A 25,542-nucleotide genomic window follows, 5' to 3' on the forward strand; every position below is an offset into this window, starting at 1 on the left:
ATAAAAGATTAGGCTAGACAGAATGAAACTCGTAATGTTATATAAATATTGTGCAGCGATCTTGCTGAAATTTGAAAGACATGGGAATGGACTGCTGTGGTGATTGAATTGCTAGATAAAAGTGTGAATTCTTGCTAATAAAAGCAATTCAATGGAAGGCAAATATAATATAAGTTAGTGTACCCTTGTGAGTTCAGGCTGAAATAAATTACATTTATAAATAAATCCCAGCCTAAGTCAAAAGTGTGTAGTAAATTACCTGACATGGCTTTGGCCAGTGTAGAACGTGATAAATGGCAGCGTGTCATTACATTTTACTTCCCCGTGTTCCACTTTTTATATTAATAAATTACATAGCGGCACGGTAGTACACAAGTTGTACAGGCGCAAAGGGAAATAATGATGCAGAGTGTTTATATCAACAAGGCCGTAAAATAAAAATTCCACATCTTGCTAACGATCTTTGGCGTTGATCGCCATGATTAGTCATTCTACTAAATACTTAGATCTCTCCTGGTCAATGGCTCCTTTACAATTAAAGATTAAAATGCATTTATTACTAGTTTTACAAGATTATTTAGACTCCTTCAAAAACACTCAGTGGGAAGGTTTTATAAAGCACATAAATGATTGAATATTCAGATGTAAAGAAGTATATAGTCATAGGGAACTATACAGTCATGTAATATTTGAGACTGTACACTGTGTAACTAGACTTAGCTTGTACAGAATTAGTAAAACAAGGCTGCTGGGAAATAAAGAACTACATGGCGGCCATACAGATGAATGGCTGTCCTTTTAATACAAAGTTGATAGTCCTATAGAAGACAGCTGCTCTTAAGGAGCCCATATGCATTAGAGAAAATTCCCAAAATTCAGTGAGACAAGCTGACTATCTCATATCTGTGAAGATGTGCCAACTCTTCTTCAACATGATGTCTGCAGAAACAAGGATTTCGCAATATCAACATATCCAATCCTTTGCTCTCATAGGAGATATGTTGTCACCTGAATTGTCTGCCAGGGGCTTAGCCCCCTCTCCCCATTCAAAACACATACATGGTCAACTGAGACAATCCCTTTAACACGTCGTGGAGGTGATAAAAAGGTAAAAAGTTGTAATGAGTGCAGACTTTATTTTGTACTGGATACAACATGGTATCAAAAAGGAGACATCAGGATAAAATCCTATATTGTCTAGTACTCTCCATTATACCTGAGGCTCCATGACGTGCACACCAAAATGGCCTAAACAATCAACAATTCACAAAAACACGGGAAAGGAGTACTCATCATAACAAGGAATACTATTAAAGCACAAAATTTATTAGTAATACTATTACACACAAAGGAACAAATACCAAAAGACAATAATGGTCAGGGACAAAGGTATGGCCACAGAAGCATTAAATGGGGTGTTGTGTACTACGATTAAAATCAACAATGTCAAATAACATGGAGGCACTATAAAGACACCAATGCAGGTTTTACAATGCCTTCTTCCGGGGGAGGTGACCTCTTCCCTCGGAAGAAGACACAATGGCCGAAAAGCACATTGGGGAGTGTCAGTGGACTCTGTTGTGGACTCTCACATTTCTTCATAGGTAGGTTGTGCTACTTTTGCACATTTCCAAGTTTTGTAGTACTGTAATCACACTATATTATCCTTCTAGGTGTATTATGTCATGTACAGATCACCTTCCATTATGAATGTCAGCTACACCGCAGGCAATCCTTTCCAAAACATGGAAATGTGCAAAAGTAGCACAACCTACCCATGAAGAAATGTGAGAGTCCACACCAGAGTCCACTGACCCTCCCCAACACGCGTTTCAGCCGTTGTGCCCTTCTTCCAGGGGAAGAGGTCACCTCCCCCTGGAAGAAGGCATTGGAAAAACTGTATTGGTGTCTTTATAGCGCCTCCATGTTATTTGACATTGTTGATGTTAATTGTAGTACACAACACCCCATTTAATGCTTCTGTATCCATACCTTTTTCCCTGACCAATATTGGCTATTGTTATTTGTTCCTTTGTTTGTAATAGTATTACTAATAAATTTTGTACTTTTATAGTATTCTTTGTTATGATGAGTACTCCTTTCCCGTGTTTTTGTGAATTGTGTATTTTATGCTGGCTAGAATAGACTCTAATAATAGATAGAGTTGGCATTCTAAGGGGCAAATCTCGGTCCATGTTGTCTTTTTTGCATTTCTGAATGCATATAGAGAAAAAACAACTCACGACTTTCAGTGGGTCATGTAGTATTACATAGAGTCACTCTGCCCTAGAAGCTATGCTTATAGAGTGGGTCATGTAGTATTATATAGAAGCACTCTGCCCTAGAAGCTATGCTTGTAGAGTGGGTCATGTAGTATTATATAGAGGCACTCTGCCCTAGAAGCTATACTTGTAGAGTGGGTCATGTAGTATTATATTGAGGAAACTCTACCCTAGAAGCTATGCTTGTAGAGTGGGTCATGTAGTATTATATAGAGGATACTCTACCCTAGAAGCTATGCTTGTAGAGTGGGTCATGTAGTATTATATAGAGACACTCTGCCCTAGAAGCTATGCTTGTAGGGACACATATGATGGCATACAAATAGGCTAAAGCATGCTGAATGCATGAACTTAATGGTGATTATACTTAGAAAGTATTTGATAATCTTCAAGTAATATTTCTTGATATAAAATATAAAACATGAAATGATCAAGTGTTACCGTATTTAAAACTCTCGAACTTCTCAAATTCCACTGAATATCTCATAGGAGGAAAAGAGAACATACATATGACACATCAAAGATCTGTATAATGTGTATTATATTTAGGGCACCAGGCCTAGGTCACCTAACCCTTCAGCAAGCTCAACATCTCCTGTATAATGTAGTGTACATGCAGTCTGATACCGCACTTCAACAGAATTCCTCCATACAGAAGAGTTAAATTCCTTTGTTAGTACTTAATGAGAACAGTGTGCAGCCAGGGGCTCCGAGTAGATACCCAGCAGCTGGTGGTGGTTAAGGAGTTACTTTTCTCAAGCTAAATCTATTAGGAAGGGTCAAGATGTTTGACGGCGCACAGAGTTTAACAATTGTTCCTTTTTCCAAGCATCTGTAGGGTCATTGTGCAGAGTCAAATAATTTCCAGTATCCGAAAAATCTGGAAGCAAGATTTTACAGGGCTACAAAATGAACAGGTATGGCTGGTCGCCGACTGCATGGCTCAAACATTCGGTATAAAGAATACTTTGTACTGTCCACATGTGTTAGGTCAATGAATTGTACTACTTTATATATCACTAAATTCAGCAAATAAAGTAATAGTTGGCGACATCCTATACTTGGCCTAGATGTATTGCTTCCAAGCAAGTTTCCATGTACGCATATACAGTGATAGAATCATTATAATAACTAAGACTATGAATGATATTTTGTAGACCCCTCCTGTAAATAACATACAGCATCCTAAATACATTGCGGTAAATAGTTTGGCAAATGGAAAAGAGATATAGTATAAAAGTGAGTCCAATGAAGAACAGAGCCGTAACTAGGCCTTCCTTGACCTGGGTGTGAATTACTACCCATACTCTGTATACTTGCGATGTCCACTTGACAACCAGCACTCAGGGCAAATGCCTTGCTTTCCCTCTCCCCTAGCTACTCCCATAAAGAAACCTGGATGGAGGTGCGACTTCTTATCCGATATCTCATATGATACCTCATTGCCACCTCACAGGAGACCTCTCTGATGGTGGCCAAGGTCAATCTAATTAAATACCAATGCTATGATGTTGTGTTTCAGTCTTTGTGTGTGGTCCATACAGAATGTGAAAGGCTTGCAAAAACCACTCATCTGGATAAGTCTCATAGTTTCATTAGCATTAAAGTAACATGGCTTTTAGGTTGTCTACTGAGCTGACTATTTATAGCTTGTTGTAAATGTCATGTCGAGGTGAAAAAACAGATATCCTAGGAGGGTGTTAAACATGGCATAAATACCTCAAATTATTTACCCAACAAACTGTATTATCCACGGGTGGCAAAGGGAAAGTTACCGTAAGAGAATGGGTCCAAACTTAAGCTGTGTACAGGTCTCTTCTCTATAGTTGCTGCTTTACAGGTAGCACAACATAATACAAGGTAAGTGACCAAGCTTGAGGATCATGCCATGTTCTCCTAAAGGATGAGAAGGAAGTAGTAGGGTGGTGGTCTTTCTCCTACCAGAAGAGTTGCGTGGTGACCTGAACCTGCTCTATAAGCTTCATTTTGATTTTATCTCTGGCATCCCTTCTATTTTTGTAGTAGACCTCCTTGAACCACATGTAAGTTTAGATTACCTTAGCATGCAGTTCCATATATGATCATGTATAGGCCCATGTGATCAATCTGCTTTAGTAACAATCTAAGCAGTACCTTAATATCTCTTAGTTGCATTTTCCATAACACAATGTAAAATTGGTTTACATTGGAAAACTTAGACGGACACTATCCAGATATTTTAAGCTGTACATGGCGAGGCACATAGATACTTGGTTAATGTTACATATGGCCAGGACATCTATTCTGCAGTATGTAATATAGATATTCAGAGATTATAATAATTGCAATGCATGTGTAAGATTCTAAAGAGAAAGATTCAGTAATCTTACTAATATAATAAATATCAGAAATAATGGTTCTCAGGGGAAATAAGAGAAACATTTCTTTATTAAAAATGAACAAGTCACCAGAGGTGTTGGGACAAGTATAGTAGAAAGTAGGAGATTAAACTATACTTGGAGTTGGAACAAGGTCATAAAATCTACTCTATAGGGTGTAAGGTTTAGGACAGAATGTATAAGGAGTATTAAAATGCATTGTTAAGGAAACTGTTGCTGAGTCTTTATTCTTACAAGAAATATTGCTTATGATGAGATGTAATGGACTTTGTCTCATTAAATGGACTATATGTATATCTGGAAGTCTGTGGATTAGGTTAAGTGCCATACAGACTGCTCTAGATATACTTCTCAAAAGTAAAAAAAGAGACGACACAGTGTATTACTATAATGTGTAACAACAATCCAGCTCACCCTCAAATTTTCTTCACCAAGTCGACGTGCACAGAACACTGGTGGACTCAATCCAGTTGAAACAACATGAAGATGAAGAGAAACTTGTATCCAGCATCAGTCGAATGGTGATAAATAAAATGTAATCTTTATTCAATTCCCATAAACGATCATCATCTCCAAACAGGGTATACAGCAGATGTACAGAATGACATGGCTACGCGTTTCGGAGCTTTAAACTTGCTCCTTCCTCAAGGCACAAGTTTCTCTTCGTCTTCACAGTGTATTACTGCCCATACAAGCATACTAAAAGCAAAACTTTACTCTATTGTCTGCTTCAAAACGCACAAACAACGATTTTGCTCTATCGAAAGATCAATGCCACTATTTCAGATACCCATCCACATTTTGACAGGGAATGGCCTCCCTGGGTTAAAAGGTTTGATATCCCAGATCTGTCGTATTGTCTCCAGGTCTAATTTATCGATGTGGTCAAGTGTTACGTTCTTTCCCCACCAGGTATCGCCAATAGACTATTATAACATATCCATAATTATTTTTTGGTATAATGATGTATTCCAGTAAGGGCTCTTTTGGCCTCCACCTGACAATAGAAGGGTATGGATATATTTTGCAAGTATGTTGAAAGCCTTCTCGAAGTATATAAAAACATGATGTGAATACAGCCTGACCTTTATGAGAGTAAGATCTTAAAGAAATATTCAAACCATAAAGGCTTTTTACACAATACAGAAACTCAGAACTTTCTTAATATTATATGTAACACAAATCCAAGAGGAGACTCTAAGCATAAAAATGAACAGTGGAAAGATATGTACTGCTTACATGTTCTGGATCCATGTCTGGTGATAGTCATAAATCCTGATGGAAAATACTGACCGAATGATGTAAAAGTGGCCTTTTTATTATTTATTCATAATAAAAATTTTGTGACAAATTGCGCAATGGGAGGGGCAACATAGTGGCTCAGTGGTTAGCACTGTAGCTTTGCAGAAATGGAGTCCTGGGTTCAAATCCTGCCAAGGACAACATTTGCAAGGAGTTTGTATGTTCTCATCGTGTTTGCATGGAAGTCCTCCCATACTCCAAAGACATACTGATAGGGAAAATGTACATTGTGAGCCCTATATGGGGCTCACAATCTACATAAAAAAAAAAAAAAAATTGCGCAATGGGACACTTACAATATAACTGCTGTAAATTGTTGTTGTGGATCATACCACTGACAATAGAAAGCTTGTTAAGTAATAATATAAAATAATGTTCATAGAGGTAAAGTATTGTAAGTGTGATGGTACTTCCACTGGATGAGTAATATCCCATAAGCGAAGGTCAGTAGGGTAAGTATTCACATTGAGATCACTTGATTCTGGTGGTTTTTATTCTGTGATTTTACAATACTTTAAAGATTATTTCACAGATACTTTTAGAATTTTTTCCATTACAATAAAAAGGCTAAATCACAGTTGTGAGCAGGGCATAGCATACTGTAGAGCAGTGTTCACCTGGAAAATGTGAATGTGATCTGCAGGTTTTATTCTACTGTTTTATTTGAGAATTCCAGTAAAAAGTAATGATCCAAAGAAATGTTTAGATTTTCCATTTTATGAGATGTGTAACATTTGTGGGGAAAGTGAGAAGGTTGAGCTACTTTGAACAGGATGATGTGAGTTACATAGACATTCAGTAAGTACTGTACAGAGTATACCTGTGAATGCATAAAATAAAGGTACTTTAGCATCATGTACTGAATAATATATTAACTCAATGGTAAAAGGCTAACAATAAAATAAACCCATGTATGATGCAATGTGATTCTGGAATACAATGTAATCTCATTCTCACTGATTTACATAGAAAGTAATGGTCATAGGGGCTAATCTGAACCAAGATGGTTGTGTATGATATAATACTGTTATGATCGACTCAATGCTGAAGTTCCCTTTATACATTTGTTGCTGAATTATTGAGTGTTCAATAAATACCAATTAAGCTATAGACAAACAGGACAGCAAATGCACATACCGTGTTTCCCCGAAAATAGGTCATCCCCCAAAAATAAGGCATGGGGGGGGGTTCTGTTTAATTGCCTAATATAAGGCACCTCCCGAAAATAAGGCATCCCCCAAAAACCATTACAGCCTGCTGAACACTGTGCACGATGTTCTGTGTGCACAGGAAAGCCGGCTGCTGCCTCTGCTGTAATACTGTAGGTTGTATCCACTGTCCCTGCTGTAGGATGAGCTGGGAGATGCCTGCTGTGCATATGCTGCGGGGAGTTGGCTCTCCCAGCTCATCCCACAGCAGCCAGTATCACAGCAGAGGCAGCAGCCAACTTTCCTGTGCACATGGAACACAGTGCACAGCATTCAGCTGGCTGCAATGCCCACAAAGTGAGGCTACCTGGCAACTGCCGGAAGCCTCGCTAAGCCCCCACCCACCACTTCCGCCGCCACGATCAAGAGCAGCACCTGCGCTGCTCTGAAGATGGGGAAAGTAAGTAGCCTACCTCCCCTCCCCTCGCCCAACCTCCTGCTTGTCTTATGGAGCGGGTTGTCCCCCTGACACCCGAAAATAAGACATATATTTAGGACGAGAATTTAATATAAGACACTGTCTTATTTTCGGGGAAAAACGGTATCTAAGGCTAGGTTCACACCTGCGCCCAGTCTTCATTTGGAGATTCATTTCCTGAATCCTCTTGAAAAATGTGGAGAGAAAAGTCCTACAAGCAAGACTTTCCTCTCCACATTTTTTGGCGGACCCCTTTATAGTCTATAGGGTCCGTAGGTTCTGATTGGGTTTCTGATTGGGTTTCCATTTTTCGGGTCCCCAAGTGGACCCGAAGAATGGAAACCCGAATGCAGATAATAATAATAATAATAATAATAATCTAGCATAAGTGCAGTTCCGTGCCATGTTGTAGGTAAGATTGCCATATCACATTACTTAATCTTACCTCATTCTAACCTGGAAAATTGCATGGCTTTGGCGGTTTATGGTTGACGCAGTGTCTGGCTGTACCCTTACTACCATCCAAGTAAAATAAATTGATAATATGATGTTATGTACTAATTGGATCAAAACAACGAAATATTAGAACAAATAGTTTCTCTAGTAACATATAGTAAAAGGGTCTTGGAATAAGCCTGCAAACTAAGGACCATATTTATAGAGTGATGGGATTAATTGTATCGTACCTTAAACACATTCTATCAGGAACCTGTTAAACGTCTCAGTTAATGTTTTATGTATCAGAAGTTATTGTAAATGTAGGTATTGCGTGTCCAAAATAATCTGAAAATAAAGTAGGTGAGTAACCCTAAATAATAGTCGCATTAAAGTCACTTCTTTATTAAGAATCCATTAAAAATACGCCAAACTCCCAAAAACCAACTACAAAAAATACCACCTTCCCAAATTTTGGTATTTTTGTATAATATTATAGTATGTACAGTTAGGGCCAGAAATATTTGGACAGTGACACAATTTTCGCGAGTTGGGCTCTGCATGCCACCACATTGGTTTTGAAATGAAACCTCTACAACAGAATTCAAGTGCAGATTGTAACGTTTAATTTGAAGGGTTAAACAAAAATATCTGATAGAAAATGTAGGAATTGTACACATTTCTTTACAAACACTCCACATTTTAGGAGCTCAAAAGTAATTGGACAAATAAACATAACCCAAACAAAATATTTTTATTTTCAATATTTTGTTGCGAATCCTTTGGAGGCAATCACTGCCTTAAGTCTGGAACCCATGGACATCACCAAACGCTGGGTTTCCTCCTTCTTAATGCTTTGCCAGGCCTTTACAGCCGCAGCCTTCAGATCTTGCTTGTTTGTGGGTCTTTCCGCCTTAAGTCTGGATTTGAGCAAGTGAAATGCATGCTCAATTGGGTTAAGATCTGGTGATTGACTTGGCCATTGCAGAATGTTCCACTTTTTTGCACTCATGAACTCCTGGGTAGCTTTGGCTGTATACTTGGGGTCATTGTCCATCTGTACTATGAAGCGCCATCCGATCAACTTGGCAGCATTTGGCTGAATCTGGGCTGAAAGTATATCCCAGTACACTTCAGAATTCATCCGGCTACTCTTGTCTGCTGTTATGTCATCAATAAACACAAGTGACCCAGTGCCATTGAAAGCCATGCATGCCCATGCCATCACGTTGCCTCCACCATGTTTTACAGAGGATGTGGTGTGCCTTGGATCATGTGCCGTTCCCTTTCTTCTCCAAACTTTTTTCTTCCCATCATTCTGGTACAGGTTGATCTTTGTCTCATCTGTCCATAGAATACTTTTCCAGAACTGAGCTGGCTTCTTGAGGTGTTTTTCAGCAAATTTAACTCTGGCCTGTCTATTTTTGGAATTGATGAATGGTTTGCATCTAGATGTGAACCCTTTGTATTTACTTTCATGGAGTCTTCTCTTTACTGTTGACTTAGAGACAGATACACCTACTTCACTGAGAGTGTTCTGGACTTCAGTTGATGTTGTGAACCGGTTCTTCTTGACCAAAGAAAGTATGCGGCGATCATCTACCACTGTTGTCATCCGTGGACGCCCAGGCCTTTTTGAGTTCCCAAGCTCACCAGTCAATTCCTTTTTTCTTAGAATGTACCCAACTGTTGATTTTGCTACTCCAAGCATGTCTGCTATCTCTGTGATGGATTTTTTCTTTTTTTTCAGCCTCAGGATGTTCTGCTTCACCTCAATTGAGAGTTCCTTTGACCGCATGTTGTCTGGTCACAGCAACAGCTTCCAAATGCAAAACCACAAACCTGGAATCAACCCCAGACCTTTTAACTACTTCATTGATTACAGGTTTACGAGGGAGACGCCTTCAGAGTTAATTGCAGCCCTTAGAGTCCATTGTCCAATTACTTTTGGTCCCTTGAAAAAGAAGAGGCTATGCATTACAGAGCTATGATTCCTAAACTCTTTCTCCGATTTGGATGTGGAAACTCTCATATTGCAGCTGGGAGTGTGCACTTTCAGCCCATATTATATATATAATTGTATTTCTGAACATGTTTTAGTAAACAGCTAAAATAACAAAACTTGTGTCACTGTCCAAATATTTCTGGCCCTAACTGTATGTATAATCTCAGGCACGCAGGTGAACATGTTATAAAGCAAAGATGACACAAAACACCAACTTACAAACATGATGTTCTTTTTATAGCATTGGTATAGAACACAACAATAGTCTAGTGAAGGACACAACCATTTTAAGTCACTTCGCAAACATGTTGGAGCTTAGGTTTACTGTAGTGGTTTCTTCACTCTTCACTGCATCTGTCTCAAAACACCACATTCTGCTCTCCTCTGGTATCCACAGTGAAGGCCCTAGGCAACCCCAACCCATGGCACTTAATGGTTTCTTTAATTGTCAGAACCCTCTGTACCAGCTAGGGACCTCTTGCTCCTCACTTTTCACCTCTGGTCTTTACATCATGCTAAGTCTATGACCTCTGCCACCTCTCTGCCACATGGGTCTGTCTAGTCCGTTCTGCTACTGCAGCCACTACAGCCAATTCACTACAAGCTGTAAAGGTTTTCATTTGGTCTCTATCACTTCGCTAGACTCTGGAGACTCCTAGGCCTCACTGCAAGTTCTCCTATTCACACATCTCACTCTCTGGCAATCACTTCTTTTTCACAACAGGATAACTGTAGTCACTCCTGGGTCAAACTCAGTGGGCACTTCATGTCATACCATCCGTTCCAGCTGGTCCAAATAGTCACTCCTGAGACCTCTCTTTATATTCGGGCATGGTCTGTGTCTGTATCTTACTCTACTATAGTTGCCCCAGACTGTGGCCCTACTATGTGATTGGGCCTATTTTCTCTTGTGTACCACAGCAAATGGTGTGCATGTTCCATTTGGCACTACTGCTCAACAACACCAACTCCCTGATACCAAACCTACCTTATATTAACTCTATGAGCCCTTCCTATGTATGTGTTTGCTGGAGAGTGACGACATCACCACTCACATGGGCCAGCCATCTATTATTATTCAGTTCTATTTGACATAAAACTCAGCTTTGCATGGAATGATATGACATACTGTATCTTGTACAGTACTCATGGCAGTATGTGTCCGTATAGAGGTATAGTCCTGTAGTACTACAAATGTATAGGGACATCCTGACTGTGCACTCAGACTTTTTCTACTTCACTCATTTCTGTTTTAACATTGGAACAATCGGCCATTACTGGTCAGATCTAATATTTTTTACTCTTGAAGCCTGAAAATAGAACCGGTTTTACACATTTAGAGAGAGGCATTGCTCTGTAAGAGGCTTTTACTACTCTTTTGGACAATTGCACAAGTATATTTCACTCATTTGTATCATTATGTATTGGCTGGAAATATGCACATTACTATATAAGTCATTTATGTCATCTTTGAGGAGTCAAGCAATAAACTAAAATGGGTTTGCTTTGGCGAGCATTTGTGCATTCTACATTTACTTAAAGCCATATTTTTTTTCCTTTTGCTAGCAATGCTAAAAAAAGGAACATAACTGGACAATTCATTGCGTCTTTTCTTTATTCCTCAATTAAGATATCCTCCTCCTCCATAAATTAACACTTCATTTTAGCCTGCCTTCCATATTTATTTGTAGAGAATGCTGCGAGTATGGCTGTATCTGTATAACTAGACAGGTAGAAAGTGCAGAGACAGCATGATTTTTACTAGGCATTTTATTAGCAATTTGAGATACATAGATGTGTCACAACGTTAGAATTTACAGCCATGCTCTACCTCCGAGACTTTTAGCTGCAACACAATAAGCATGTTTGATGACTGCCAAAATCATAAGGGTTGGCAACCTTTAAGTAGCACTTAAGAAGAACGCTTGGATGACTGGAAATAAAACCAAAAGCCATAAGTCATTAAAGTTTTAAAGATGGCTTATAAAGGCAACCTCATTCCAACCTACAATGGGCAAATGTTACATGTCTAATCCAATAAGCTAAATGTAGCATAATATACAGGCTGGGAAAGAAATATTGGGATGTATAGAAAGATCTACATTTAATAGGTAGCAAAGCCAACTACTGGTAGTTGGAAACGTAGAGCAGAGGGGGATATATGAAGTCAAAATCCATCTTTAGTTAGGTTTAACTGTACAGTAAAGCAAATGGGAGATTGTGTATCTTTGATTTTTATCTTTCAATACGTTCTACGTTTATTTTTTTAATCATTAATCACTTTTGACAGTTTCTAGGTAGTAACATATTAATATGATTAGAGTTCTTTATATAAGTTTGGTATGCATTAATTTTATTATGATTGTGGCTTTACATGCCAAAGGCAGCAAGGCTCAAAAACCTGCAAATATTTTTTGTACAGAACGATCAACTATTAGTATTGGCATATGTATGATGAAACATGTTAGAGACAGATGTGTCCTTCCTTATCTTTCTTCTTGGCTGGATGCATCGAGAGAAGTGTGGCACAAGGCGAACCTCTTTTCAAAACAACATGATTATGTCATTTGCTGTCACAAGATTTCTATCCTCTATGTATGGCCACTGAGTGGTTGTGTTGTGAATTGCAGCCTGCCAAGGATTTTTCTAGAACGCCTTGATACTGTATTGATCTATAAATTGAAGTTCTTAACTAGGGTTGAGCGATCGTGTTCGGAAAAGATCAGATTCTGACCGGCGATCGAGAAAATTTCACGATCGCCATCGGAATTCCGAATACGTTCTTTTTATGTGGGATCGAGATTGGTGATTTTTTCCACAATGCATTGCTTAGCTTTCACACTGAGTATACGATGTATATTCAGTGTGAAGGCTCCGCTGCAGTTCCATAGGAATGAATGGAAGCAGCCGACACACAGCCTTAACCCCCTGCGCGCCAGCTGCCTCCATTCATTCGAATGGAAGGCTAAACTAAATCTCTAGCAGCTACTTACCTCTAGAGATGGCTGCAACAGTGCTCTCCTTCTTCTTGCCTCGCTTGTGGCTTAGAGTGTGGGTGGGTACAGGGCGGGGAGACGTGACGTCTCCCCTCCAAGTACCCGCCCACACTCTCCTAACCCGCCCACACTCTCCTAACCTGGCAGGGAGGGGGCAGAGAAGAAAGAAAAGCAGCGTGGAGCAGCAGTGAGGTGAAGAATGAAGGCACGGGGCACAGGACCAGCCATCTCTGGAGGTAAGTGGACACCAGGGGGTAGGATTGCTTTTAAAATCCGATCTCCGATTAATAAAAAAATCCCATTGACTTGCATTGGGATCGGAATTGGGATCGAGATCGGGTTCGAATGAAAAATGATCGGAAATCGGATTTTAAAATCGATCTTGAAAAGTCAAGATCGGCTCAACCCTATTCTTAACTTAATTTGAACTAAAGTAAGGATTAGAGATGAGCGAACAGTAAAATGTTCGAGGTTCCATATTCGTTTCGAGTAGCCCCTCGATATTCGACTACTCGAATCGAATATCGAACCCTATTATAGTCTATGGGGGGAAAATGCATTCGGCCAATCAATGCTGGTTCTGCATCAAACTGTTACATACGAACAGCGAGTGGTACTCGATCGAGTACGAGTATTTCGAATACAGTAGTATTCAATCGAATACCTACTCGATCGATTACTACTCACTCATCTCTAGTAAGGATGTTTGCATCTATATAAGATACATATTTATCAACTGTGACTTAATGGTGGCTTCAAGTAAGCAACCTGAAAAATGGTAATAAATCAGTAACAAAAGGAAGCCAGGTGTTATTTTTACTGACTATAAAGTCATTGCTAATAGTGTGGTACTGTGGATGTGTAAATGGGGTCATGCTGTAGGTCTCTGTACAGCTAGTTATTGGGTGCGCAACTGGTTAGCATCAGCAGTCCTACTGGTACGCCGTCACATTACCATGCCTTTAAATCCTGTTCAAGTCAATAGACAGTAACCATGCAGATATGCCATCCTTCACACAACAATAGGAAAGTGATGATGGTCAACAGCTGCAGTTTACATGCCATAAAGGATAACACAAAACCCATAAACATAGATTGCTTTTGGTCAGGGTAAATGTTATTTCTGTAAAAATATGTAAAGCCAGTTTTGCTTTTACATGCAGACGTGCAGGTGTTCAATTTGTACTTGCAAAAGACTTGGATTTACAACGTTGCCTCAAACCCTGAAATAAAGTGCCTATATTATCTCTAAGGGAAAGTTGCTGCCAGCACTGTGGGGTTCTCTGCAGTCATATAATTATCTTCTAAGTCATTTCAGCTAGTTTTAGTGACATAAAAATAATGGCCATCATGGAAAGTCTTTCTCAGATAGTCTGAAACAACCATTCTGCACGTGCCAAGTGCAAACAGAGCCATACTTTATATATATACACACACCCATGCGTTTTACCATGTTTTTTCTGCATAACTTGCAAGTACTAATGTTAAACATGGTTTCACGGCTGCCTGTGGTATGGCAAATTTGGCAGCAAGAGCCACCAGATTCAATGCAGGTTAAGTCATTCTCTACAAATGAACAAATTAACATGCCAAGTGGGAAATATCTTATTCTTCAAGATCCCGTAATCATCATGAAGAACTGGCATCTTCCCTTACACTAGAAGGCCAATACTTAATAGAATTCCCTTACCATTATGTCAACTTTACGTCTTTCTCTTAAAGAAACCATTAGGAAAAGTTTTATGTTGATTTGATGCCTAGTATCCAATTAAACTTGGAAGGAATGTTAAAACGTCAATTTGTGGGACTTTTAATAGACAGTAAGCTGATTTTAAGCAATGTTTTCTATTTTAACAAGCTCTTCTGGAACTATAACCCCCAGTTTTCACTGTTAGTAATTAACAGTAATGCTTTTAACTATGTAACATAGTGCAAGAGAATTGTGTAAAGTCATTGTTCAAATGTTCCTGTAGTTTGATAAAAAAAAAAAAAAAAAGAAATTAACAACATGGCTGTTTTTGCTTTTTTCAAGTTTAGGTCCCCTGCCCGTAGCCGATTCCACAGTATGAAAGAGACTATATGCTAACACACAGACTAATTTCATTAGAATACAATCTGGAATTTCATGAAAATGGCGCTGCAATGCAAAATAAGAAAGGTGTTTTGGAAAGTGTCTTTGTAAACCAGGGCATATAGAGGTGCAGTAGGGGCCATAGAAGTCTATGGATGTCTTTTTGAGACTCAGTCCAATTGGAGCTGTAACATGTCCATGTCTAAGAATAATAAGATTCTTTTCATTGTATTTACTAAAGAGTTAATTTGCTGTTGACTTTGGATGTTAACATGAGTACAATGATGAGCATTTCCAAAAGCAAAGATGAAAACACTATGCTTAGTAAACTATGGTATATATTGCTTATATAGTATTCAAGCTACACTTCAAAAAACTGTCTAAAAATCTAATGGACTCTGACATTGTTTTCTTATGGACTGGTTTATACACATGAACCCATATGTGATATGTCTCAAGTCAATAAATATATGGCTTTCAATGTATATAAAATAAGCACGAAGCACTAAATAGAAGAAAATTAAATTTCCCCCTTTTGTTTCTCATTTGTTCCAAATGAAAAAAAAACAAAAAAAACTCACTCTAATTTACGTAAGGTTTCATACACAAAGTCTAATATGACACTGTGTTATACAGAGCCATAATAAGGCCCACATAGAAGTGCATAGGCCATATTGTAGTTTTGTATGGCACCAATTTCATAAGGAAACATGGGGATTTCTTTCAATCATGCCATGGTCATGTCCCCATTTCGGGGAAAGTGGCAATGGCAGTGCAAAAAACAAAAACTTGATTTGTGCAAAAAATATGCTACACAAGGCACAATAAATTTAGCCCATTCAGTAGCACACTCATTGAAATGTATACAGTCATTGTACAGTATCTTAAACACGTTATGTGACAGTATGATATACTAGGAAGATTATTTAAGAGATGGCCCAGTTAATTTTACACTGTGGACACACTTAGTGGCGGAGATGAAAACCAGATGTAAAGTCAGGTCATCCTTCCACCATATCTTCTCAATCATAATGCAGGAGGCCAAAATCCCCAATTATCTTGTTGCCCGGCTGTCACGTAGGCACATATCTCTGGCTCACAGAGCTAAAAGGACCCTAATTCCAGATCGAAACCAGTCAGAAGGCTAGGCAGTAAGTTACTACTGAAAAAAAAAATTACTGTATATTGGCAACATTTTAGGAATTTGTGAGCAAGTGTTAGGTAATATGTGCATATAGATGTATAGTGGACCCACCATGATTATTTCTGGCTTACAGATTCCCCAGTCTGTCCCAAATGAACACGCTAAACCCTTCCAAGGATGGATAGGGCTACACAATAATTTACACTCATCTCCACGTGGGAAGTCTTGGCTGAGCTCATATCCGACTACTACAGTAGGAGTATCCCCCAAACAGAGGCAACTCCGTGGGATCTTATACTGGAGATTCTTCAGTCGCTCGGTACTCCATATCTTTTTTTGTCTATAGATTCCCCAGTCTGACACTGATAACATATTTTTTACAGTAGTTTCATCCATCAGAATGTACAGAGGTCCTTGATATGTAGGATACATGGAAACATTTATTTATGGTCACCATCAATCCAAAGACAATAAGATATGCCGGACAACATTGGCATTGCTTTATCTCTCTGTCATTTTTGTATTATATTCTGAATAAATGGGAATTATCCAAATGGTAAAATCTCATCTCTTCCCATGAATCACTTTAAGAAGCGACTGAGAAGACTTCCTAGTAATTTACACCATATGGAGTATTTAGAAACATGGAGTTATAAAGACGCAAAAGATTTTAGCATGATGTCAAATACATTGTTAAATTTGTGTAACAATAAATATGATAATATACCAAAAAATAACTTTTTCATGTCCATCCACTTACCCTCCTCACAGTTACTTCCTGTGAAACCTGGGCAGCACCTCCATTCTAATGCTGTGGCTGTACGGTATGAAATTTTATATATCGGTCTCAGCACCGTCCTATAACTAATAAAAAACACAATTCGATCAGCTGCTAGTTGTGATATCTTATACAACACAACAAAAGCCATTGACTCAAAGCTCTGTGCCCCAGTGTAGCATTTTGTGTCAAGTTAACCTTCGCTACTTCTGTTCACATGGGGTGCAAAAGTAAAATAGACATTTTGTAATAGAAGTCATATGAGAAGAATAGAGTATAGAGTCAAATGAGAAGCATTTTATTCTATGATCATTCAAAACTGTATTGGTTAGGGGGCGTTCACACTACCATTGGTGTCCGACAGCTGGTGTCCATTCAAGATGTTCACAGACACTAGCTGTATACGATACAATTTCCATTCATTTCAATGGGATTTTATCTTGTGCCCTTTAGTGTCTGTTTGTGTCCTTAAGAGTCCGTTTACAACCATGTCCGTTTTTTCGAGCGGACATAAAATTCTACATACAGGACTTTTCTGTCTGTTTGAAAAAACGGATAGAAAATATCCATTTTTTTTAACATTGAGGTCTATGGAAAACAGACATATAAACGGACAGTATGTCCGTTATGATAAGTGACGTTTTTTTGTTTTTTAAATGGAACACCTTCTGAGTGGACACCAACGGTAGTGTGAATCCTACCTAAGGGTGAGTTCACACTACGTAAACGGCAGCTTATTCTGAATGTAAAACACGTTCAGAATCAGCGGCGTATAAAGCAGTTCCATTCATTTTTATGGGAGCCGGCATACGAGCGCTCCCCTTAGAAATGAATGGGCTGCTTTTTTCACTACGAGCAGTCCCATTGAAGTGAATGGGAAGCGCTGCGTGTACAGCTAGCTCTGCTCATGCCAAGCCGTACACGTGGGCACTACCCATTCACTTCAATGGGACTTCTCGTAGTAAAAAAAGTAGCCCATTCATTTCTATGGGGAGCGCTCGTATGCCGGCTCCCATAGAAATGAATGGGAATTGCTTTATACGCCGCTGATTCTGAACGTGTTTTATGTTCAAAATAAGCTGCCGTTTACGTAGTGTGAACTCACCCTTAGATGTGAAACGTTTCCCACTTCCTGACTGGTGGAATTGTGCACTTCAACACAAAATTTTTAGTTTTTTGTAAAAAGCTAGAATATGTATGTTTCCTGCAAGAAGTTATACATTGGATTACCATGGAAATTCATGGAGTACCCAGAGGAAACACGGGCAAGCACAGGGAGAACATACAAACTCCTTGCAGATGTTTTCATTGGTTGTATTCAAACCAAGGACTTCATGTAATCAGTGATGTTTCGTGAGATGTGTCACCTATTACTAGTCAAGTTGGCACCACTGGATACTTAGATCAGTTCCCCATGGAAACCAATACTATTTATCATTTTAAATGGGCCTTATCTTATCATGGACAACTGCTCCTACAATGTTCCATCCTTGATTGTGGGGCACCATATGTTACTAGTCAAGTTGGCACCACTGTTCTTAATGACCAGGGTACTTAGGACAGATGCACATGACAACCAGTATTAATTTTAATTTTTGAGTGGTTCACATCATGGACAACTGCTCCAGCCATGTTCTATCCTTAAAGGGGTATTCCCATGTGGATAACCATTTTTAAATTTGTAGATAATTAAAAGTTAAACATTTTTGCAAATATAAGTAATTAAACATTTTTCTGAGTTTTAAAGATTTCCTCTAAATATCTTTTGGTCACAGTCTTGTGGTCTTGATCGGTTGCCAATGGATATAACCATGAATACAAGATCTTTCTACAGTCAGAATAACAGCCATGATTTCGATATCATGGCCAGGATATCTTCTGATACATGTAGTGTCCCTGCCTGATAACGCAGCTCTAATAAGAAAATCATGGATGGGTTTCTGACAAATCGCAGACCATATAAGGTTTTAGCATTTTTGGTCGTATCCATTGGCAACCAATCAAGACAACAGATTGTCACCACTAAGATAGTAGAGAAAATCTTTAAAACTCTGCAGAATTTTTAGCTGCTTATATTTTGAAAAATGTTTAATTATCTACAAATATAGATATGATTATGTTCATGGGAATATCCCTTTAATCTTGGTAATCTATTCAACAATACAAATGCATAGCTGTATCTAATATAGTTACTATCAGTAACATGAACAGAACAATACTTTGATCTAACAAGAAGCAATCTACATATCATAGTCCAACTATATTACAACACGTCATAAAGTAACCATGTATCACCGCTAACTATTTACTGTATGTGTGGGACTGATGACTACTCAGCAAGATTTATATCCCTTTGTTGTGTCCACAATTAGTGCTTCACTATCCAGCATATGGCACTGATCAGATTGTTTCGCAATGGACATAATAAAAACAATAAGGCTGGTGACGGGAAACAGCTGAGAACATGGGCTCGATAGCAAGAGCCACATCTGTTTGCAGGAAAATATTCTGTTATCAAATTGATGGTCTCTTGGCAAAAGACTGAGTCATCAGTGGCTTGGCAGATAGAAGTGTGAGCGAGTTCTAGAAGAGGATGGCAACAATTAAAAATTAACTGAATTTGGACAACTTTTTTAATATGATGCCTTTGTTGATAGCCCATGAGAATTGGGTTAACCATACTATGCATTTCAATCACATCATTTTATATAAATAGATATCACCTATGATAGATTTTATATTATATATATATATATATATATATATATATATATATATATATATATATATACACACACACAGTACAGACCAAAAGTTTGGATACACCTTCTTATTCAAAGAGTTTTCTGTATTTTCATGACTCTGAAAATTGTAGATTCACACTGAAGGCATCAAAACTATGAATTAACACATGTGGAATTATATACTTAACAAAAGAGTGTGAAACAACTGAAAATCTGTCTTATATTCTAGGTTCTTCAAAGTAGCCACCTTTTGCTTTGATTCCTGCTTTACACACTCTTGGCATTCTCTTGATGAGTTTCAAGAGGTAGTCACCGGAAATGGTTTTAACTTCACAGGTGTGACGTCAGGTTTAATATTTGGGATTTCTTTCCTTGTAAATGGGGTTGGGACCATCAGTTGTGTTGTGCAGATGTCAGGTGGATACACAGCTGATAGTCCTATTGAATAGACTGTTATTGTATTATGGCAAGAAAAAAGCAGCTAAGTAAAGAGAAATGAGTGGCCATTATTACTTTAAGAAAAGAAGGTCAGTCAGTCTGAAAAATTGGATAAACTTTGAAAGTGTCCCCAAGTGCAGTTGCAAAAACCATCAAGCACTACAAAGAAACTTACTTACATAAGGACTGCCCCAGGAAAGGAAGACCAAGAGTCACCTCTGCTGCAGAGGATAAGTTCATCCAAGTCACCAGCCTCAGAAATCACAGGTTAGCAGCAGCTCAGATTAGAGACCAGGTCAATGCCACACAGAGTTCTAGCAGCAGACACATCTCTACAACAACTGTTAAGAGGAGACTTTGTGCAACAGGTCTTCATGGTAAAATAGCTGCTAGAAAACCACTGCTAAGGACAGGCATCAAGCAGAAGAGACTTGTTTGGGTTAAAGAACACGAGGAATGGACATTAGACCAGTGGAAATCTGTGCTTTGGTCTGATGAGTCCAAATTTGAGATCTTTGGTTCCAACCATTGTGTCTTTGTGTGACGCAGAAAAGGTGAACGGATGGACTCTAAATGCCTGGTTCCCACCGTGAAGCATGGAGGAGGAGGTGTGATGGTGTGGGGGTGCTTTGCTGGTGACACTGTTTGGAATTTATACAAAATTGAAGGCATACTGAACCAGCATGGCTACCATAGCATCTTGCAGCAGCATGCTATTCCATCCGGTTGGCATTTAGTTGGACCATCATTTATTTTTCAACAGGACAATGACCCCAAACACACCTCCAGGCTGTGTAAGGGCTAGCTAACCAAGAAGGAGAGTGATGGGGTGCTATGCCAGATGACCTGGCCTCCACAGTCACCAGACCTGAACCCAATCAAGATGGTTTGGGATGAGCTGTACCGCAGAGCGAAGGCAAAAGGGCCAACAAGTGCTAAGCATCTTTGGGAACTCCTTCAAGACTGTTGAAAGACCATTTCAGGTGACTACCTCTTGAAGCTCATCAAGAGAATGCCATGAGTGTGCAAAGCAGTAATCAAATCAAAAGGTGGATACTTTGAAGAACCTAGAATATAAGACATATCTTCTGTTGTTTCACACTTTTTTGTTAAGTATATAATTCCACATGTGTTAATTCATAGTGTTGATGCCTTCAGTGTGAATCTACAATTTTCAGAGTCATGAAAATACAAAAAACTCTGTGAATGAAAAGGTGTGTCCACACTTTTAGTCTATACTGTATATGGGTGTATATATAATATATATATATATATATATATATATATATATATATATATATATATAATGTAGTGTACATGTACGCTCTTTTATGCGAATCACATGGTACATGTTACAGTCCTATGCATGTCCAAGGCCCCTCTTGTTTCATCATCTGTCTCACAGTTGTCTCAGCAGTTGAGCTGACTGGTATGAGAAGCTACCAAAGATATTTGGTACGAGATATGGTAATTGGGTCCAGATGAACTATATCTGATAGGCATGCGTGGCCAAGTAAAAATTAATAACAGAATAAGTTATCTGCTAAAAACATGTAGACAGGATCTTTCAAACTATCAGCTAGTGGTGGATCTACTCCTAAAATCAGTGCTAGATCACTACATTTCAGGCTGTCTCTCCAGAAGAGAACAAGAAGGTCTGGTCAACCAAAGTTCCATTAGGATATATGGCCTATAGGAGTTACAGAATGTTCAAACTAAGCAACAGTCACCTCTTGAACTGTATGGATATTATACCAGCCATGAACTCCTGTAAAAGTTATCCATTCACATTTTTACTATAGCTGAGGGGCAAAAAAGGTGAGGTTTGCAGGTATCAGGAATTTAGGCATTATTTTCTGGGGTTATGCCATAAATGATTAAAGGAGTTGTTAAAGAGTCCATATTAATAGTCAATCCTTAGGCTATGTCATCAATATCAGATCCATTAGAGTTCGACTCTGAGTACCCCCCATCTGTTCGAGGCACAGAATATGAAGATGGAAGCCGTCAGCACTGTACACTATACAATGGCCTGTGCCACAGTATTGTAGCTCAGCCCCCATATACTTGATAGGTCACCAATATCAACTCTCACACATCTCCTTAAAAGAAGAAATAACTACTTAAATAAATTGTACATTATCAGATGAACCACTTAAGTCTAAGGCCTCACGGGACGTCCCTCAGCAATAAAGAGCTGCGGGAAAAACCACGGTTGCAAGGCATCGCAAATCCTCTCACAGTGCTTTAAACAGAAAGTCAGCAGAGTTATCCTCTGCGGACTTTCTGTTACAATTATTTCTATGGGGAAACCGCTGGCATTTCCGTAGGTATAATTGACATGTTTTTACCGCAAAGTGGGCATGGGATTCGCTAGAATCCAATGCCCACATTTCCGAGCTGTGGAGCCCCGGCCTAAAGGGGTTTTCTGGAGCTTATATATTAATGGCTATTCATTATATCGTAACTAAACTGTTTCTTTTAATAAACACATAGTGCAGATGAAGATAAACTTTGCAAGAAACGTTGTTAAAGAAAAGTGCCTGTTTCTGCCATTGATCAATTCGCTCACCCAACACAGCTGGGTTATTGGGATTTACTATCCATCCTACTTGTAACAGAAGTGATTTATTTATGCTTAGTTCACACAGAGTTTTTTGGACCGGATTTTGACGTGGAAGCTGTCTCAGAATCCGCCTCCAAAAAACGTGACTAGCCGTGACTGGATACAAGTGCAGTGCAGGGCACCGGCATCCAGTTGCAGCATTCCACTCCGGATTAGGCATAAATGAATCGACCTAGGGAGGAGGGAGTCTCGCGCCGCGGATGCCGCGGCGGATTCAGCCGCAAGAATTCGCATCAAGATAGGGCATCAGTCAAGATAGGACAGAAGTGAATGGCTCTCATTGAAGTCAATGGGAGGCGCTTTCTGGAGCTGGATTCTGGGGTGGATTCCACGTCAAAATCCAGTCTAAAAAATTCTGTGTGAACTCAGCCTTAGGCAGCTCATATCTTGGTCTCTCTCTTCTTCCTCCCCTTTCCATGGACTTTACTGTAAACTGATACTGCTTGTCTATGGCGTACAGACCAAAATCACTCAGAAAAGATGTAACAAATATGAGTTAAAGACACAGGCCCGTTTGAAGTATATTGCAAAGTTTGTTCCCTTCACCTGCACCACAGATGTATACAAAATAAGGAAAAGTTTACTTATGGTTTAAGATGGAGCATTATAATTTAATAAGTCAGGATTTGACCTACGGGGCCCTAGCCCATGAGTTAGCATAGTCAAAAGGCTGCGGTAAACCCCTGTCTATTGGGAAAAATAAAACAAGGGCCTGTTTTGGGCAGTATCTAAAAAATACTCATGAAGAAGCAATGACATTGGAAAAACACTTCTTCAATTAGGAAAAGACATTTTCGTAGATACTTTGGTGACATGGTCAGTAGTTATTTCCTCTACAATTTATCTGCTCACAGATCATCTCCTGTTCGCTTTCTCATATTGTTTTCCTAGTCTTGGGGATATTTGGTCTCTTAAGCATTTGTAATGCTCAGTCACAAGTCAGGTATGTAAAAGCTTCTGAGCATGGAGAAGCCCTAACCCTTATTTGTATCTATGGCAGCTATGTTATGAAAGTGAAGGTATAGCCATTGATGGTAAATGCTTGTTTTATTATCATCCCAATAAAATATATGTGGGATAATGTAAGTGAAAGCTATTAGCCAGAATGCAAATGAGTTTCTATTGGAAATTCACTTATCTTCAATCCAATTATCATTTGCCTTATGACGAGGATTCTGTGAACTGTTGAGCAATTGCTGCAATGCAAAGCAATTCTTTCTGGGTTTTGCTAAATATGTTTACCTCACAAGATTTGTGCAGGGTCCTGGCCATCTGCAACTCTGGTATACTCTCTGGACCACGGTCTCAGATCCATTTTGTACTTGACAGGTAACGGTTTTTGTGACTGTGAATTGACACCAGTTCCTGTAAAAGAGAAAACAATTACATTGATTATTTTACTGACTTTAAGGGTAAGTTCATACAAAGTTTTTTGGTCAGGGTTTTGAGGCCGTAATTGCCTCAAAACCCTGACCAAAAAGACAGCTCCCATTGAAATCAATGGGAGCCGCTCAGGAGCTTTTTCCGGCAGCCGTTTCTTCCGGCTCCTGGAAAAAAGAAGCGAGATGTTCATTCTTCAGGCAGAGTCCCCTCGTGATTTGGCCTGAAGAAACTCCACCCTCTGGACTAGACTCATTAATTGGGCCTAATCCGGAGTGGAGTGCGAGGCTGGATGCTGGTGCAGTGCACCGGCTTTCAGTCGCAGCAACCCGTCTTTTGGATCGGAACCTGAGGCGGCCTCTGCCTCAGGTTTCGATCCAAAAAATTCTGTGTGAACTTACGCTAAGGGTTTATTCACACATCTGTAGTTCACGTATGTGTGAGGTCCATTCATTTCAATGTCTGACTGAGGCTAAAGGCTTATTCTCAGTGAGTAACAGCTGTGTAACATCAAAGGTTAATGGCCATTTTGAAATCCTTGAATGTCTATAGGTCTATTGCCATGTCCATTTTTTGGTGGACCGTTTTTTTATGGCCATCAAAAAAGAGACATTCATGGATTTATAAAAGCAATGTCACAGCTGTTAAAAAACCCCAAACCTTCACTATTATTCACTATTATTCACTGTTGTGTGAAAAAGGTCTAAATAGGCCCTTGAATGGACTTATGCTAGGTTCTCACCTGTGTTCAGGTTTCTGTTCTTCAGCTTAGCTTGGGGTCCCGAAAAACAGAAGCCAAATCCACTTCAAAAGCGGGTACCTGCAGAAACCCACACACCCCATAGATTAGAATGGGGTTTGCCGCAGAGAGAAGTGCTGCTTGCAGGACTTTTCTCTCCTCATTTTTCAAGTGGAATTGGGAATGGAATCCCTGAACGGAAACTGGGCACAGGTGTGAACTTAGCCATAGACACTAAGTTTATGTAAAAAGGGAATAGTCAGCAGGGGTCAGTGACGTGTTTCCCAGGCACTGTAGCTCAGTGGTTTCGTTCAGACCAAACACATGCAAAACAAAACTGTTATGATTAGACTCTGGGGGGGTGCAGAAGAGATGATCAAACCTAAAAAATAATGTTACTTACCTTCCCTGGACTCTCGCACGGCTCCCTGTTCTTTTTAGCACTTCTGCCTGACATCAGCAACTGCTGATTGGGTCTCAGGGTCATGGCGGTCAATGTAACCCCTGAGAACCTATCAGGTGTCTCTGACATCAGACAGAAGTGTCAAAGAGAACAGTACATCGCTTTGGGGTGCAGGAGAGGTGAGTATCATTGTTT

The 25,542-nt window shown here is 39.3% G+C and overlaps 1 protein-coding gene across 1 annotated transcript in view; it reads right to left on the minus strand.

Moving 5' to 3' along the window:
- Positions 1-25,542, minus strand: part of COL26A1 (collagen type XXVI alpha 1 chain) — a 294,628-nt gene that overhangs the window by 187,666 nt on the left and 81,420 nt on the right. The window contains exons 2-3 of the mRNA XM_075263962.1: positions 24,068-24,190; positions 17,000-17,103 (exon numbers count right to left, since the gene is read on the minus strand). Of these exons, the coding sequence (XP_075120063.1) occupies positions 17,000-17,103; positions 24,068-24,190 (227 nt within the window). The remainder of the gene's footprint in view (positions 1-16,999; positions 17,104-24,067; positions 24,191-25,542) is intronic.

Source organism: Leptodactylus fuscus, chromosome 2, assembly GCF_031893055.1.
Source record: "Leptodactylus fuscus isolate aLepFus1 chromosome 2, aLepFus1.hap2, whole genome shotgun sequence".
Taxonomy (NCBI): domain Eukaryota; kingdom Metazoa; phylum Chordata; class Amphibia; order Anura; family Leptodactylidae; genus Leptodactylus; species Leptodactylus fuscus.